The sequence below is a fragment of the Vigna unguiculata genome, chromosome 3, assembly GCF_037176805.1.
Source record: "Vigna unguiculata cultivar grain cowpea cultivar isolate G323 ecotype 2 chromosome 3, ASM3717680v1, whole genome shotgun sequence".
NCBI classification, from domain to species: Eukaryota; Viridiplantae; Streptophyta; class Magnoliopsida; order Fabales; family Fabaceae; genus Vigna; species Vigna unguiculata.
This window is the reverse complement of record NC_140794.1, coordinates 62,321,831-62,339,506: the sequence shown is the minus strand read 5'-3', so window position 1 is coordinate 62,339,506 and position 17,676 is coordinate 62,321,831. Positions and strand designations below refer to the sequence as shown.

Below are 17,676 nucleotides of genomic sequence, written 5' to 3'. Positions count from 1 at the left end.
AAGGATTGGTTTGTTGCTTGTTTCTTTGAAGAGTTTCTCCATTGGTTTTCATTCTTGAATTTTTGAATTCATGTGGTTTCTATAGTTCCATCTTCTAGGTAGACAAGCCATGTGTGTGTAGCTTATCTTGTGAAGTATTTGATGATGATGTTGTATCATCAAATTTTGGTGTTTGTGCTCTTTCTTTGTAAGCATGTCCTCAAATGTACGATTGATAATGTTAATTTTTACCATTATCCAAGCTATATTTCATTAGCAAAATCATCTCTTCCAAAGCTTTTAACCTACTTAATCCTCAATTTTACCTTACTTTTGTAAATAAATACATTGTGGGTTACATTGATCTAAATATATCACTAATCCCCATTTTTGTGTCCTTTTTGTAGATGGGAAGCTTTGTTCCAAAAATCCAGACTAATGAGTGACCCGGAATAGCAAAGAGAGAAGAAAAATGTCAACAGGAAGCGCCTGGCGACGCGAAGCCAGCGCCAGGCGGAACAGATCGCCAGCCATGCGCCAGCCAAGCGCCAGACAGGCGCTACTGTTAGTCACCGCCTGGCGGCACTTAGTCACCGCCAGGTGGTAGAGGGAAGACTTGCCTCCTGTTTGGTGGCTTGCGCCTGGCGGTGAGACCCTTCCGCCAGGCGCCTGTTTTCGCTGATGTGTCAAGTGACCCTTTTTTCTTCTGTTTTCGCGGAGGGAATCGCATCTTGGACACTTTGGAGCTCGAACAACACGTCTTGGAGCGCTTGGAGGTCTGCTAGGGCTTGTGGGAACAGCTCCATCTTCCTCTTTGTGTCTCCTTCCTCTTCCATTTCCATTTTGTAAGCTTGAGCTCTCCATGACAATGGAGAGCTAAACCCATTTTTGTTGGGGTTAGATGTAGCCACTGAACTCTTATGTATTTTCAAATGGGTTGAATATATATATGCTTCTTCCATTGATTTCTAGTATCTTTGTTTATGCATTTAAAGCTTGCTTTGTTTTACCCATTCATTGCATGATATTTGGGTCATTAGGTATTGGAAAATATCTCTTGAAACCTTGAATTGGAACAAGATACCTAATGGAACTTGTATCTAGGAATGGAACTTGACCCATTAGTTGTCTTAAACCCTAATTTGTAAAGCGGGTTTGTTTATTTAGAGATTCAAGGAATTGACTCTAAATAAGGAAACCTAGGCTCATTCAACTAAGGAATTAGAGTTTGAGTAAACTTGTGGGTTGACATTAGTAATTAATGGAGAAGAGTTTTATTGCTTAATATACATGAGAGTGAAGTAGGTGAAGTCTAACTCCAACAATATCAATCCATTGCATTTCTAGCCTTTACCATTTTCTAGAGTCTTCAAATATCCAAGTTCAATTTTAATTGTTTATGAAATATTTACTTTCTTGCATATAAAAACCCAAATCATGAATTTATTCATTAGTTTAAATTAGTCACTAATTACACAATTATTTAGTATACACGAGTCTCTTGGGAAACGATATCCCGGTCTTACCGGTTACTACTTGCGCGACTTGGTACACTTGCCAAAGTCTTTAACAAGTTTTTGGCGCCGTTGCCGGGGATCCGTGTCTAATACTAGACTTTTGTGTGATTTTTGACCTATTTAGATTAAATTCTTTTGTGCATATTTACTGTTTTTGTTTACTTATATACGCACATTATTTTTGGGCTAACTTGTAGTTCGAGCTTGTTTTTTGTTGTTGCTCTATAGTTTATGCAGGGTAGGATCCGTACAAGGAGGACTGCATCTTCAGAACCACTCCTTGTTGATCCCGAGATAGAGAAAATTGCCCGCAGAAACAATAGTGCCACAAGGAGAAGACGAGCTCAAGCACAACAAGTTGCCCATCACTCTTCTGATTTAGACACTCTTTCATCTACTTCTCAGAATAATCCTTTTCCAGAAGAAATGACAGACAATCCTCATGGTGATGGTAGAGGTCGTGAAAGACGCACTTTGGAAGATTATGCAGCGTTCATAGGCCATATTAACTTCAACAGTATTGCTAGGCCAACTGTCAATGCCACCAACATGGAGATGAAGCCAGCTCTTATTCATCTGGTGCAGAGTAATCAGTTCAATGGCCTGTCTCATGAGAATCCCTACACTCATCTGGCCACATTCTTGGAGATATGCAATATTGTGAAGATCCATCAAGTTCCTGATGAAGCCATACGCCTGAGTCTCTTCCCGTTCTCACTAGCAGGACCTGCAAAAGCCTGGTTGAATTCCTTTCTGAAAATAGCCTCACTAACTGGGATGATGTGGTTGCAAAGTTCTTGAGCAAATATTTTCCCCAGTCCAAGGTTAATAAGGGAAAACAGGAAATCTCGGCATTTCAACAAGATATGGATGAGGCCCCAGGCCAAGCAACAGTGGCAGCAAACTCCTCAGTTGATGGGGTGTGCAGCTCAGGAATAGTTAGGGAGATGCCCCTAAGCATGTCAGCATTGGCCATCCCCATCCGGTATAAGGCTTGCATCTGGGGTTCCAGGAGCTGAAGGTGGTCGAGCTTGGCCTCCAAAGCCTGCAACCGCATGTCAATGGTGGGTGTTGCCTCGGGCTCGGGCTCTGGCTCAGGCTCTGCCTGTGGCTGATGGCGCCTCCTGGGTCTAGGAGCAACTGAGCAGAACCTCTGAAAATATGAAAAGTCCAGGTCCTGCGTTGCTTTCTCCAACGGGGTTACAGAAATATCCACCCCTGCCAGGCTGCAAAGATGGGTGATGAGAGAGGGATGGCCAAAAGCGGCCTTGCCAGCGGCGTTGGCACACCGGTGGATCTCATTTGCAATAAACTGCCCTACATCCATCACCCGCCCTGTCAGGATAGTGTATAAAATGGTGGCGCGTCCCTCCGTAAGATCAGACACATGGGAGCACGGGGAGATGTTGGCGTGCACAAATGCTGACCAGAAGCGGGCCAAGGGGTGAAGGGAACCTCTCTGAATCGTACCCCTGTGAAATCCTTCACCCGCCAAGCAGAGTGCTTGGAGCAGCTCTCCAGGCGCCACGCCCTCATCTTCCAACACTGAAAATTGGCACTCCACATCATCAGCCAGCTGGGTGCCCAAAAACTCATTGATCGTGTCAGCATCAAAGGGCACCCTTTTCCCCCGCACATAACTGAGAAAGGTAGGGGCTGCTGAGGTGGTAACCTTGGCGTTAGCATAGAATTCCTTCACCAAGGTTACACTAAAAGTGCTAGGATAGCTACCCAGCCTTTCCCAGCCACGCCTGATCAACTCCAGCTGAAATTCGTTGACCTCCCCGGGCTTAAGAATCACTTTCCTCTCTGCCACCAACTTTCGTTGCACGACTACTTGGAAGCGGTCCTCATTATCCTTTGTGAGGAAGTAATGAGAGTAAATTCTCTCCTTTCGCTTTTGCCCTTTCGAAGGGTTGCCAACGGTGGTCTTCATTCTTTTGGGATTTGAGGAGGATGCCATCTGCAAAATAAACATTGGTACAAAGAGGGAATTTAAAGTTAGCATTGGAGTGAGAGATTCAATCAAAAAGAGAGTTAATTTCATCTAAAGACTAAACTAGAACAACAAAATGTCAAGTTATTCATATGCAAAAACCCTTGTAGCATTGGTGCCTCACAACCCAAGCTACAATCACAAGAAAAGCACAAAAAGAGGCAAAAACAGGGGCCACCGCCTGGCCCCTCCAATACGTGCGCCAGGCGCCAGCTTCCAGCAGCGAGTACTGCTGGGCGCTACCGCCTGGCGGTAAAACAGGCCAAAAAGGTCACCGCCAGGCGGTACATAACAGACCAGCCAAAAATTGCAGTGAATGAGTACAGAACAGCAGAAAAACCAACTACAATGGCAGCCCAAAAAGCAAACACGAGTTTATAACCACAAAAAACAACAGAAACAACATGTATATGAAGGCAACGTAAATCCTAAGCTAATGAATCGACAATGGAGTAACAAAACAAGATGCTAGAACGAAAATAGTACAAAAAGGAAGTTTACTTGAGTTGAATGCAAGAGAGAATGTTGCAAGAAGAGAAACTGGGGAGTCTGTGAGATTGGGTTGGTGTGTGGAGAGGTTGCAGAGTAGTGCCCGCCTGGCGAGAGTGTGGCGGTAGTGCTAATGGGAGTGAGATTAAGGCACGAGGAAACGAGAGTGGGTTCAAATTTGGGATTAGGGTTTGAGTTTGAGAGAGATTGGGAAGTAGAGAGTGAGATTGAGAGTTAGGGTTATGAGAGTGGTGAGGAATGAGAGCAAGGCGCCAGGCGGGAGTAATAAGGGGTAAGGGTTTGGGCCAGGTCAGAACACATTTTAAAAGGCCCAACCATAGCTCGCACAGCGCTACCGCCTGGCGGGAGGCTCCCTAGCGCCCGCCTGGCGCCACACCAGAAAAATTGGTCCAGTGGCATTTTGCTGATACGCCGCCTGGCGGCTAGTGACCTCCCGTTGGCAACCCTTCGAAAGGGCCAAAGCGAAAGGAGATAATTTACTCTCATTACTTCCTCACAAAGGATAATGAGGACCGCTTCCAAGTAGTCATGCAACGAAAGTTGGTGGCAGAGAGGAAAGTGATTCTTAAGCCAGGGGAGGTCAACGAATTTCAGCTGGAGTTGATCAGGCGTGGCTAGGAAAGGCTGGGTAGCTATCCTAGCACTTTTAGTGTAACCTTGGTGAAGGAATTCTATGCTAACGCCAAGGTTACCACCTCAACAGCCCCTACCTTTCTCAGTTATGTGCGGGGGAAAAGGGTGTCCTTTGATGCTGACACGATCAATGAGTTTTTGGGCACCCAGCTGGCTGATGATGTGGAGTGCCAATTTTCAGTGTTGGATGATGAGGGCGTGGCGCCTGGAGAGCTGCTCCAAGCACTCTGCTTGGCGGGTGAAGGATTTCACAGGGGTACGATTCAAAGAGGTTCCCTTCACCCCTTGGCCCGCTTCTGGTCAACATTTGTGCACGCCAACATCTCCCCGTGCTCCCATGTGTCTGATCTTACGGAGGGACGCGCCACCATTTTATACACTATCCTGACAGGGCGGGTGATGGATGTAGGGCAGTTTATTGCAAATGAGATCCACCGGTGTGCCAACGCTGCTGGCAAGGCCGCTCTTGGCCATCCCTCTCTCATCACCCATCTTTGCAGCCTGGCAGGGGTGGATATTTCTGTACCCCCGTTGGAGAAAGCAACGCAGGACCTGGACTTTTCATATTTTCAGAGGTTCTGCTCAGTTGCTCCTAGACCCAAGAGGCGCCATCAGCCACAGGCAGAGCCTGAGCCAGACCTCGAGCCCGAGGCAACACCCACCATTGACATGCGGTTGCAGGCTTTGGAGGCCAAGCTCGACCACCTTCAGCTCCTGGAACCCCAGATGCAAGCCTTATACCGGATGGGGATGACCAATGCTGACATGCTTAGGGGCATCTCCCTAACTATTCCTGAGCTGCACACCCCATCAGCTGAGGAGTTTGCTGCCACTGTTGTTTGGCCTGGGGCCCAGGCCACTACTACTGGGGGAGGTGGAGCCTCAGCTGCTGCAGAGGATGAGGAGGAGGATCTAGATGAAGAGGGCGAGAATGACGCCTGAGCACTTGGAGAGAGTGATTCACTTTTTGCAGGACTTGTTTTGTTGATAGTCCTGATTTATTTTATGCTTTTAGATTTCAGTTTTTTTTAACTTTCTTTTGATAGTATTGAACTTTTTAGCTTAGTGTAGAACTTTGTAACTTGGTTGTGGTGAACTAATCTTTTGCATTGAATTACTACTTTTTATGATCATCTTTTGTGCTTGTTATGAAATGATTTTGAATGAGCTTGTGAGCATGAGCTTGTGGTTGTTCTCATTTTGATATAGTGATGCTTGAGTTTAATTGTGATCAATGATTTTGGCATATGTTGACAATTGTGGAACCCAAATACCCTGTGAGAGGTTGTGCCCCAGAGTTGATTTGTGTGAATGCTATCACTGTGAACTCATAATTGACTTTGCTTGAGTTCAATTGCTATTCATTTACTTGCATGCTACAGGTGATCAAGGCCATCTTTCTTTTTCTTTACATAATTGAGTCAATCCTTTCCTTTGAGTCTTATTTGAGCCTTAAAGATAATATGTGTCATTCCTTGAACCTTGAGCATAGTGAAGATATTGACTACCTTACTTTGAGCTTGAGAGAGCAAATGATTGTTAGTCATGAGTATGGTTCAAGTTTGGGGGAATTATTGCTAATACAAGGGAGCATGAGAAAATTTGTAAAGTTTTTGGTTCATTCAATTGCTAAAAAAAAAAAAGAAAGAAAAAGAGAAAAAGAAAAGAAAAGGAAATTGGTGAAAGCAGGTTGGGAATTGGTTTCATTGGTTCAATAGAGAAGGGAGAAAAATACTTTCATGATTTGATTAGTTGCTCTCTTAGCTCAAAGTACTTTTGTTATCCTGAAAAATCAAAATTCCTTCTTAGCCTAGCCACGATACAAGTCATAAAAGACCTTGTGATGATAGCATGCTTGTGAAAGTCTTAGACATTTTGAACAAAAAGCAAAGTTAAATTGTGTGACATTGTGATGGTAGAGAGAATGTTGTTTATATTCATACACTAGTGGGCTTGAGTGAAACACTTGTTCTTGTGAGAAGTGGTTCCCATTGATCAAGGAAACATTTTGCCATGATTGTTGATCCCTTATAAACTCTTGCATGCACTTGTGATATTTTTGTTTTGTGAACACCATAGCTTTAGTTTGCCTTGCTAATGAAACACATGTGCTACACAATCCTTCAAATAAGAGCAAGCACAATTGACATATGTTTTCTTGATTTGCTAGATCATTGCACTTGTGTTGTTCATCTAGGCCAAGTTACCTTTTTTTGCTTGAGGACAAGCAAGGTTTTAAGTTTGGGGGAGTTGATAATGTTAATTTTTACCATTATCCAAGCTATATTTCATTAGCAAAATCATCTCTTCCAAAGCTTTTAACCTACTTAATCCTCAATTTTACCTTACTTTTGTAAAAAAATACATTGTGGGTTACATTGATCTAAATATATCACTAATCCCCATTTTTGTGTCCTTTTTGTAGATGGGAAGCTTTGTTCCAAAAATCCAGACTAATGAGTGACCCGGAATAGCAAAGAGAGAAGAAAAATGTCAACAGGAAGCGCCTGGCGACGCGAAGCCAGCGCCAGGCGGAACAGACCGCCAGCCACGCGCCAGCCAAGCGCCAGACAGGCTCTACTGTTAGTCATCGCCTGGCGGCACTTAGTCACCGCCGGGCGGTAGCGGGAAGACTTGCCCCCTGTTTGGTGGCTTGCGCCTGGCGGTGAGACCCTTCCGCCAGGCGCCTGTTTTTGCTGATGTGTCAAGTGACCCCTTTTTCTTCTGTTTTCGCGGAGGGAATCGCATCTTGGACACTTTGGAGCTCGAACAACACGTCTTGGAGCGCTTGGAGGTCTGCTAGGGCTTGTGGGAACAGCTTCATCTTCCTCTTTGTGTCTCCTTCCTCTTCCATTTCCATTTTGTAAGCTTGAGCTCTCCATGACAATGGAGAGCTAAACCCATTTTTGTTGGGGTTAGATGTAGCCACTGAACTCTTATGTATTTTCAAATGGGTTGAATATATATATGTTTCTTCCATTGATTTCTAGTATCTTTGTTTATGCATTTAAAGCTTGCTTTGTTTTACCCATTCATTGCATGATATTTGGGTCATTAGGTATTGGAAAATATCTCTTGAAACCTTGAATTGGAACAAGATACCTAATGGAACTTGTATCTAGGAATGGAACTTGACCCATTAGTTGTCTTAAACCCTAATTTGTAAAGCGGGTTTGTTTATTTAGGGATTCAAGGAATTGACTCTAAATAAGGAAACCTAGGCTCATTCAACTAAGGAATTAGAGTTTGAGTAAACTTGTGGGTTGACATTAGTAATTAATGGAGAAGAGTTTTATTGCTTAATATACATGAGAGTGAAGTAGGTGAAGTCTAACTCCAACAATATCAATCCATTGCATTTCTAGCCTTTACCATTTTCTAGAGTCTTCAAATATCCAAGTTCAATTTTAATTGTTTATGAAATATTTACTTTCTTGCATATAAAAACCCAAATCATGAATTTATTCATTAGTTTAAATTAGTCACTAATTACACAATTATTTAGTATACACGAGTCTCTTGGGAAACGATATCCCGGTCTTACCGGTTACTACTTGCGCGACTTGGTACACTTGCCAAAGTCTTTAGCAACGATACCTTTTCTAATTTTGAAGCACTCTTCAGTACCCCAACTCTCACACCCTATTTACTTTTGGGGTCTCACTATTTGTGATAGGATTTGGTGTCACATGCTATTTTTGCTGGCCAAATTTCTCTGTTGTGATCCCTTACTGATTCTGTTCAATCTGAAAAAGCTCTTTACTTTGCTAATTGATATGTGGGAGACAGGTTTTGGAAGTAGTTGATGTATATCCAGAGAAACTTTTAGTTGTATTATCTTTTCATTCATTGTTTTATTAAGTGGGAGTTCTTCTAAGAGGCTTTGTAATTTGTATAGTTGCGCCTTTGACTCGTTTTGTAGTGAAGACTTGCAATGGATGTCTGTTGGGTTGCAATGGTGGTAGATTATTGTTTGGAATGGTTGTAGTCTCTCTCATTTGTTGAATAATAGTGGGAAGGTACATTATTGTGTTTGGAATGGCTGTAGTCTCTCTTGTTTTGTTACGTTTCTATTCACTATTGTTCTTATATCGGTCACTATTGGAATGTGGCTGTAAGAAGGTACATATATCGGTCACCGTGTTTTTATACAAGTGCAATAGTTTATCACTGAATATTATAATCTTCGAGTCTATTATGCAAGTTTCTCCATTGGCTTTTTAATTCTTTTTGTATTTATGAATTCATCTTGTTGTCTAGGTTCTTTATTTTCTACTTCATTTATCAAGAAGATTCGACAATTTGATTTCAAAACTTCATTTTGTGTTTTTTTGTTTGATCACAAACATAGGCATTCCACTGCCATTTGTTTGTCTGCAGAGGATTTTCTATTATGCAGTTGATGAAGTTGGGCTTGTTATTGAAGAAGTGACTAACTTTTGTTTCAATTTTTCCTTGGTCTAGGATGAGCTCATCTCACATTGAACTCAAGTAAGTGTGGTCCTTTCTGGAAGAAATGGGCTATCCTATAAAATGATTTGGTGATTTTGTATTAATTTGGGTGAAGTATATGGTTTTCTCAATCTATCAGATTTGGTGTTTGTGCTCTTTATTTGTCGGTGTGCCCTCGAGTTTGAGTTTTAATATGCTAGTTGAGGTGTTAAAAACATAGAAGGGAGTAATTAAAAACTTGAAAGAGAGTTTAGTGCGACATGGATGCATTCTGATTCTTGCTAAATTTGTGGAGTGGTGACAGACACTATTTGAGTATAGGAGGTATTGGCATTTGTATTGTTTGGCCTTTAACTCGTTTTGGAGTAATGACTAGACTTTGGATGCCTGTTGGGTGGTGGAGGCAATGGAGGTAGATTGTTGTCTCTGTTAATGGTTGAATAGTGGGAAGGTATATGATAGTGCATCTGGAATGTGTGTTGTCTCTGTTTTGTTATTTTCTTTATGCACTCGATTTGGAATGGTCGTAGCCTCTCTTATTGGTTGTAGGAAGGTAATTGATCACTAAACATTATGATCATTGAGCCTGTCATGGGAATTTCTCCATTTGTTTTTTAATTTCTAAATTTATGAATTCATCTTATGGCCTTGGTCCATCTTCTTACCCAATTGATTTTATTTTTCTTGAATTCATGAGCTTTACAAGGAAGCCAAGAAATGAAGTGTGGTGTAGATGTGCAAATGGTGCGTGGAAGTTCTTAGATATGTGAAGCCAAATGTTTTATTTACCATTGCTTGCTGTGCTCTTCTGATTTATCTTTTAACTTTAGAACGTTTTGCTCTAGATAAGCTCATTTCTTCTAAGAGTTCTGTCTGTTATTTAACTTTGTTGCAGTGTACTTAGAATCGTAAGAATAGTACGATCCGAATCAAAATTCTCCTTCAGCGATATATATATCGTTTAATGAATCATTCTGTAACCTGAATCGTAACATGAATTGCTGAATCAGATGTGAATCGTGTGATTCGCGATTCGGTCTGGGTCACAATTCAAAGAAGATGAAAATTCAGGAAAAAAGATAAACAGTGAAGAAAATGAACAGTAAAGAAAAAGATAATCAACTAATAGAATTGCAGAATACAAAGTAAAAAGAAATTTGAAGATGAATAGTGAGAAGGGAAGAAGATGAAGTCATGAGATGAACATAAAAGTGAGAGATAATATTTTAAATATAAAATGTTTTCTCATATTCTTTTATCTAACAATTTTAATCATACTTCCCTACTCTTATCATTTAAAGTGACAGTAATCATTTATATTTATATTTTAATTTTTTATTCTAACTTTTATAAAAAAAATAATATTATCACTGAAAAATTTAGTTCTATTTAAATTAATATATAAGTGTTCTTGTATCCTTCGATTATTGTTTAATATTTTCTTTCTAATTTTTTTCTTATATTTTTCTAATGTTTTTTTCTTATTTTTTTATTTACATTAATCATTATTTATGAACTTTTTCATTTAATATTTTTATAAAAAAATTAATTAATGTACAATTTTTCTTATATTATATAAGTTATGTATCTTATTATTCAAATTCATGATTCAAAATTTATGGAACGATTCAATAACCATTCTTCGCTTTGTTGCACTTGATCAGAAAAGATTAGGATTGAGTTGTGATTTGTTTTTTCTGCAGCCAGTGTTTAGATAGATTTTTGTGCAATGATCTGCATCTCATTTAGTCTCTGAGATCCTGTGAACGTTTTGGTGTTTTGGTTTTTTACCCGTACATTATCTAATGGGTTATTCGTGGCCAAATATTTTATGACAAAAATCTACCAAAAGTGTTCATTTTTGTTCATACCATTTCATCATGCGAGGAATGAAAAACAAAAGTGTTAAGTGTTTGGATTTTATAACCAATCATAAGGATGCAATTATGGCCAACAATTTGTTGATCCGATCTAGGTGTTGAGATGTTTTGATTAATTTTTTTAAGCACGTGTTGATTGAACAACTCGGGTTTGGCATTTGATCATAAACATAAGCATTTAGCTGCCATTTGCCTCTCTGTAGGTGTTTATGCAGTTGAAGTGGGTTTTTATATAGAAGAAGTGGTTTTCTCTTCTTTTTATTGGTGTAGCATGATCTCATTTCATCAATTTGTTGTGCTTGGTTTTGTTCTCACAGTGAACTCAAGTAAGTGTGGGCGTTTGTGGAAGAAGTTGGCTCTCCAATAAAATGACTTGGTGATTTTATATTCCTAGTTTCTGTTTTCATCAAGGTTGTGTTGGGTTTGGGTGAAGTATATGGTGTTTGCGAAAAATTGAATGTGCCCAGATTGAAGAAGTCTTGAATTAATAGTATGTCAGCTTAAGTCAATTGGATGTGATATTTTATTTGACAATAGACATCTATCAATCTGTGTGTTGAACTGTTTGTCATTTTCTTTCATCAGCACACTACGGGGTGGATTGGAAAACCTGATCATTGCTTTGGATGATAACCTAATTTCTTCTAAGTTGGCTCTACTCTCATATTTCTTTTCCTTTGGACTTGATCACCAAACATAAGGATTGATTTCTTACTTGTTTCTCTCCGGAGTTTCTCCATTGGTTTTCTTCTTGAATTTTTAAACTCACCTCAGTTTCTATAGTAACATAACATGTACTAGGAAGACAAGCAATCGATGTGTGGTATTTGTGCTCTTTCTTGAGTTTTCATTAGTACTAGTTCTATTCTAATTCTGAATATGGTTTGCACTCTTCACCCTCATAAACACCTATTTACTTATTTCTGGTTGGGTTCTCACTTTTTGTGATAGGATGTGGAGGCAGATGCTATCTTTTATTGGCTATGTTTCTCAGTCGAAGTCCCTTACTGATTTTGTTCAATCTCAAAAGCTTATTATTTTGCTATTGGTGTGTGGGACAGGCTTTGGAAGCAGTGGATGGATAATATCCAGGAAAATTTAGGTTTTATTATCTTTCTATTCATTATTTTCTTCACAGTTATTCTTCGTCCTAAACATGTGGAGTGGGAGTTTGTAAACAGACACCATATGAGTATGAGAGGCTTTGGCATTTGTATAGTTCTGCGTATGACTAGCTTTGCAGTGAAGACTTGCTATTGATGTCTGTTGGGTTGTGGAGGCAATGGCTGTAGTCTCCCTCATTGCTTGAATAATACTTGGAAGGTACATGATTGTGAGTTTGGAATGACTGCTTTATTACATTTCCATTCACTATTGTTCTTATGTGGTCGATTTAGAATGGTTGTAGTCTCTCGTATTAGTTGTGGGAAGGTACATGTATCAGTCACTTTTTTTCTATTCAAGAATACTTGATAACTTAACATTATGATCTTTGAACTTGTTATGGGAGTTTCTGCGTTGCTTTTTTAATTCTTGAATTTATGAATTCATCTTCTCCTGTAGGTCGTTCATGTTCTACCCAGTTGATTATATTTTTGTTGAATTCATGGGCTTTCCATGAAAGCCAAGCATTGAAGTGTGGTGTAAATGTGAAAATGATGCATGAAATTCTGTGCTCGCTAAAGGTTTTATTTACAGGTACAGTACTGTGTTTTCTGGATTAATGTTTAATTGGCTAAACTAGTTTGTTTGATTCTGATCTTGGCTGTAACTTGCACTACAAGAGAACTGTTACAAAGTGACATTTGAAGTGGACTTGTCGTTCTTTTGGGCTTTACTCTTTCATTTGATGGTTTGCTCAAATCCTTTCCATTCATTATTTTTCATTTTTGTTTGATTTGGATGGGAATTGTTGTATTTATAAGCATGGGCGATACTGGAGTTTTGGAGAAGATATTTTAAATGGTATGTGCAAGTTTTAAATGTGATGTGCTTGTCAGATATTTTCTAGGTATATAGATGTTTTATATTACTTGTTTATTAAGCTGTTACACTGGTTTTTATAAAATTATTGTGATTGATGTATTGTCTTTAATAGTTTTTCTGTTTGAAAAATAATCAGAAGTCCTGATGATTCTCATTTTTGTAAAAAAATTTTATGTTGGTTCATAAAATTTTTTTTAGTAATCATTGAACTAATGCTTTGTATGCACTCAAATTTATTTGTAGAAAGTTATTTGTATTGCCGTTGTTTAATAGAAAGTCATTTTTTTTAATTGTTTAATTTGGAATGTATTTCCTGATCTGGAAAAGTATATTTTCAAATCTTTTAATTTTTCCTTTAATAACCTTGATAACACCAAGCCTCTCATTTAGCCTTTCATAGAATATGTAAAGTTGTTAGCTTTTAATAAATGATCTTCCTTTCTAAAAGATTGCCTTACATTGGATTGATATCAACCTGAAATTTGTTTAATTTCCTTATTGACCGACACCTTTATTGACCGACACCAAGCCTCTCCTTTAATAAATGTTTACTGTACATGAGCATACTTTACATAAAGGTGTCGGTCATGTTAATCAAATTGATGACATTTTAATATTTTAGATTTTTCTTGTGCAGGTCTTTTGGGTTTTGTGAACTGTTTCGGTCATGTAGACTTTTTTTGGCCATTATTAATGATACAGTAACAATTAAAAAATAACCACTTTTCTCACAATGTGACGTGACAGTTTTTTTATTTATTAAATATTTAATGAAACTACTGAGAAACTAAAAAATCATCAAAGAAAAAGAGAAGTGATTTTTGTAAAAATTTTATCTTCAATTGTTTTCTTTCATTCCTTCGACCTCTCGTCTTCTCTAAGGTTTGGAAAATGTGCAAAGGCTTTACTTTTATGAAAAATTGTTTCATTCTTCTTTTTCCCTCTTTTAGTTGTGGAAAGGTTTTTCTCTTACCCAACATACGAAAGGTATATGCTTGGCCGTTGGAATCAATTTTGGCAAAAAGGACTCATTTTTTGTGGAGTTTGTAATGGTCCGGTGAATATAGTGGCGTTAAGTGGTGGGTTTAGTGTTTGTCGTTGACGAAAATTGAGTTCGCTTATTTTTTTTTTCCTCATTTTTTGTGTTGGTGGAAAGGTTTTTCTCTTACCAACGTTATGAAAGGTGTGTTTCGTTTGTTGGAATCGATTTTGGCCAGGACTTATTTTTGGATGGATCTCTTGTTGTGATAATGTTATTACTGTGACTTCAACGACCTCCACTTGTACTAATTCTGAAAAGTTCTCACTAAATAATTGCTAACCTACGTTAATTAGTTTGCACATGTAAGTAAAAGTTACAAAAAAGTCATGCTTGGAGGTGTAATAATTGCTAATACTTCACTAATCCTGTCCGAACAGAAGGACATTTTTGGATTCTCATGAAATTTTTCAAGTTTGATTGATGTACATAAATAACTCTTCTTAAAAAAAATCAATTATTTTACTCTGTCATAATTTTTCTAATATAAATTTATCATTTCTCACTTATTTAGAAAAATATGAATTTGTCACCACTTAGTACACACTAGACAAATTTATCACATGCAAGAGAAAAACATATACTTAAAAAAAGTACAAAATAAATCAATTCAAAAAAATAAATTAATTGATTTAAAATATTCTTTAACTCATCAATTTTATCGTGTTTCAGTTTTATTTTAAAAAAAAAGTGATATTGAAAGTAAAAATTGACATAAAAAAAAGAGATAGAGATACAAAATAAAAAAAATAGAAAGAAACTATGTATGATATTTTAAAAGAAAACTTACAAACTTAATATAAATAATATATAAATATATAAATATATATAAATAAAAATTTAAATATATATAACAAATTAAATAAAAAAAAAATTGGGGGAGCCGTGTGTCATGCTGAAGGTCCGCTACTTCCAGGTGGAATGGTTTACACATAAATATTTCATGTTTGGCTAATGTAAATGTGAACAATTAAAATAATTGAGGATGTGGATATTACATGTATAAGCTTTGCGAGAGTAATTTCTAGTGTTATCATACTTGAAATTTGAGTCTTATGTATTACGAGTGTGGAAGCTCAACCAATAAATAAATTTGCAATATGAAGAATAAGATCCGAATGAAAAAGACATGACAATATCTTCTTGATTGAATACAAGCATTATATGAAAAAGCATATATCTAAGTATAACAATGACATTCACATAGCTAGGAATGTCAACGGGACGGATAGGATACGAGTAGTAGTTCCCCCGTACCTTACCCGCTGGATAAATATTCGTCCTGTATCCGTACCCATATCCGTCGGATATCCGTTATACGGGTACCCGTCTGTTTTTTTTATATCCACGGATACCCGCGGGTATTTACAAAATTATTTAAAAAATAAATATTTAATCATAAATTCAAATAAAATAAAATAAAATACATCACTGTCATAAATTTTAAATAAAGTTCAAACAAACTCAAATCTATACAAGTCCAAATAATTATAAAAATAAATATAAAATGACGTTAAACAAAATGGATATTCTTTAATTAGTGTTTTGATCAACCAACTCACTTTCTCGTATTGATTCCTAAAAAATAATCAAATAATAAACCCCAAATGCCACGTGTCAAGTATTCTTATTTTGATTCTATCATTTAACAACACACATACCATAAACGTCATTGTCTATATAAGATTTGATGTATATGCCCAATTTCAAAGAAGGGAATGAGAAGAATGTCAAGGGGTGTACTTGGAAAAAGACAAACTAGATCAAAATGTTTTTTACTAATATATATATATATATATATATATATATATATATATATATATATATATATATATATATATATATATATATAAAAGAAACGGGTATCCACGGGTACGGATACTATGATACCCGTACCCACCCCGTTAACATGCGGGTATCAAAAATACTCGTACCCGCGGGTAGCGGGTATCCATTTTTAATATACATTTCCTATCCATTGCGGGTTTTATCCGCGGATACCCGCGGATACGGATATTTTTGACATCCCTACGCATAGCACACTTGAATTACTTTTACTACCTTATTATCAATTGGCCTAATGAATGCGAGAAAAAATACTCGTCATTCCATTGTGTTATAAATTTATTTTACTAAGAAAGAATTTCAATTGTTTAAAAGTTGTTGAATAAGGGAAATATATATAGATGAATAGATAGTCGATGTTATAAATGAAGACAATAATTATAACCAAAAATAAGAGAATAATATTGAAATAATATTTGGTAATATTACTTTTGTATCGTACCTCAATTATTTATGGATTAAATATGTTATTATTCTTTAACTTTTAATAAAAATTAGAATTAATTTTTATTGAAAACTTTGAATCAATTTAGTCCATCAAATTTGTAAATATATAGATTTAGTCATTTAAATCAATATTTTTTAAGGTTATTTGAGGTTTCAAACACGTTTCTCGGCTAATGTTACAGCGATCATGTGTCAAAGAATATAAACAAATTAAAGTATTATAATGAAAAAAAAAAGATTTAAAGGACTAAATTCACGAATTTCTAAAGATGAGGAACTAAATTGGTTAGTTTCCAAGAATGACTATTCTAATTTTCACTATAAGTTGAAGAACCAAAGACATATTTAATCAATTATTTATTGAGCAAACCACATGTGGAATTAGAGTTAACAAAATGGGCTATTCGACCCGGCTTGACCTATCCCATCACGGGTTAATCACTTAGTGAGTCAATCCAACCTGACTAACTTATCAGCAAGTTAAAAAAATTTGTTTTTGGCCAGCTTACCACGGGTTGATGAGTTAAACAGGTTGATTCATTGGCTTACTTAATTTTTTTAAAAAAGTACAATTTCCTTTTCTTCGGTACAAAAAAAACTAAATTATAATTGTGATTAAAATCTAAATAAACTTTAATACAATCTAAAATAATGTTTAATCCCAAATACAAACCAAAACCACAAAAATATTAGGTTTGAATTTTCCAACCCAATATGTTGACTAAAAAAAATAACCCAACTCAACCCAAATACAAACTAACCTGGCTCACCACAGGTTCAACTAAAGCGAATCGAGTTCTTGGTAGACCGCATCAAAAATTAACCGGTAATAAAATTTGTAAACAATTTTAACCCAACCCAAACCCAATGATAAATTAGGTTAACTCACGTGTTCTAATCCACTTTTAACACCTCTATGTGGAATAAATGTTAATCTCATAGTTGAAGCAATCTTTGGTATTTTGATTAATGTTGATTATTCTTTGTCTACAGGTTCTTATTGTAGATAGTTGTTTTGCATTTGATGTATAGTCATTCTTCTTCTGTTTCTAGCATATACTCTCCATCATTATTTATTTTGTTGTTGTGTTAATATGTTACTTGGATAAGAGGAAGGAAAAAAAAATGGGGTTGGGAAGATAAAGTGATGAAAACATAGTGATTTTGTTAGAGGGATTCTACTGTTAAGGAGAGGGTGAGAAGGAAAGTTGCAAACCTATTGAAGGCTGTGTGTGGATAGTGAGAGTTGTTAGAATTAGAAGAACATCAAACCTTCCTTAAATCCTTCGGGTTTTTTTTTTCCTACTTTCTAGATTTTCTTTTGTCTTATTTTAATATAATAATAATTAAATTTTACGGTAATGTATTAAGATATATTGCACTCATGAGTAG

At 36.9% G+C, this 17,676-nt stretch overlaps 1 protein-coding gene across 25 annotated transcripts in view; it reads left to right on the top strand.

Annotated features, from left to right (window-relative positions):
* LOC114175798 (uncharacterized) overlaps positions 1–12,949 on the top strand; it is a 36,607-nt gene extending 23,658 nt beyond the window's left edge. For 19 of the 25 annotated variants that reach the window (XM_085671738.1, XM_085671739.1, XM_085671740.1 and 16 more), the window contains one exon: positions 387–2,441. In XM_085671738.1, coding sequence (XP_085527864.1) covers positions 1,728–2,297 — 570 coding nt within the window. In that variant the 5' untranslated portion in view covers positions 387–1,727 and the 3' untranslated portion in view covers positions 2,298–2,441. Of the gene's footprint in view, positions 1–386; positions 2,442–2,979; positions 5,591–7,060; positions 10,245–11,284; positions 12,291–12,530 lie in introns of those variants that run through there. The other 6 variants (XR_014994121.1, XR_014994123.1, XR_014994120.1 and 3 more) reach the window with 6 other exon arrangements.
* Positions 12,950–17,676: the final 4,727 nt, after the last annotated feature.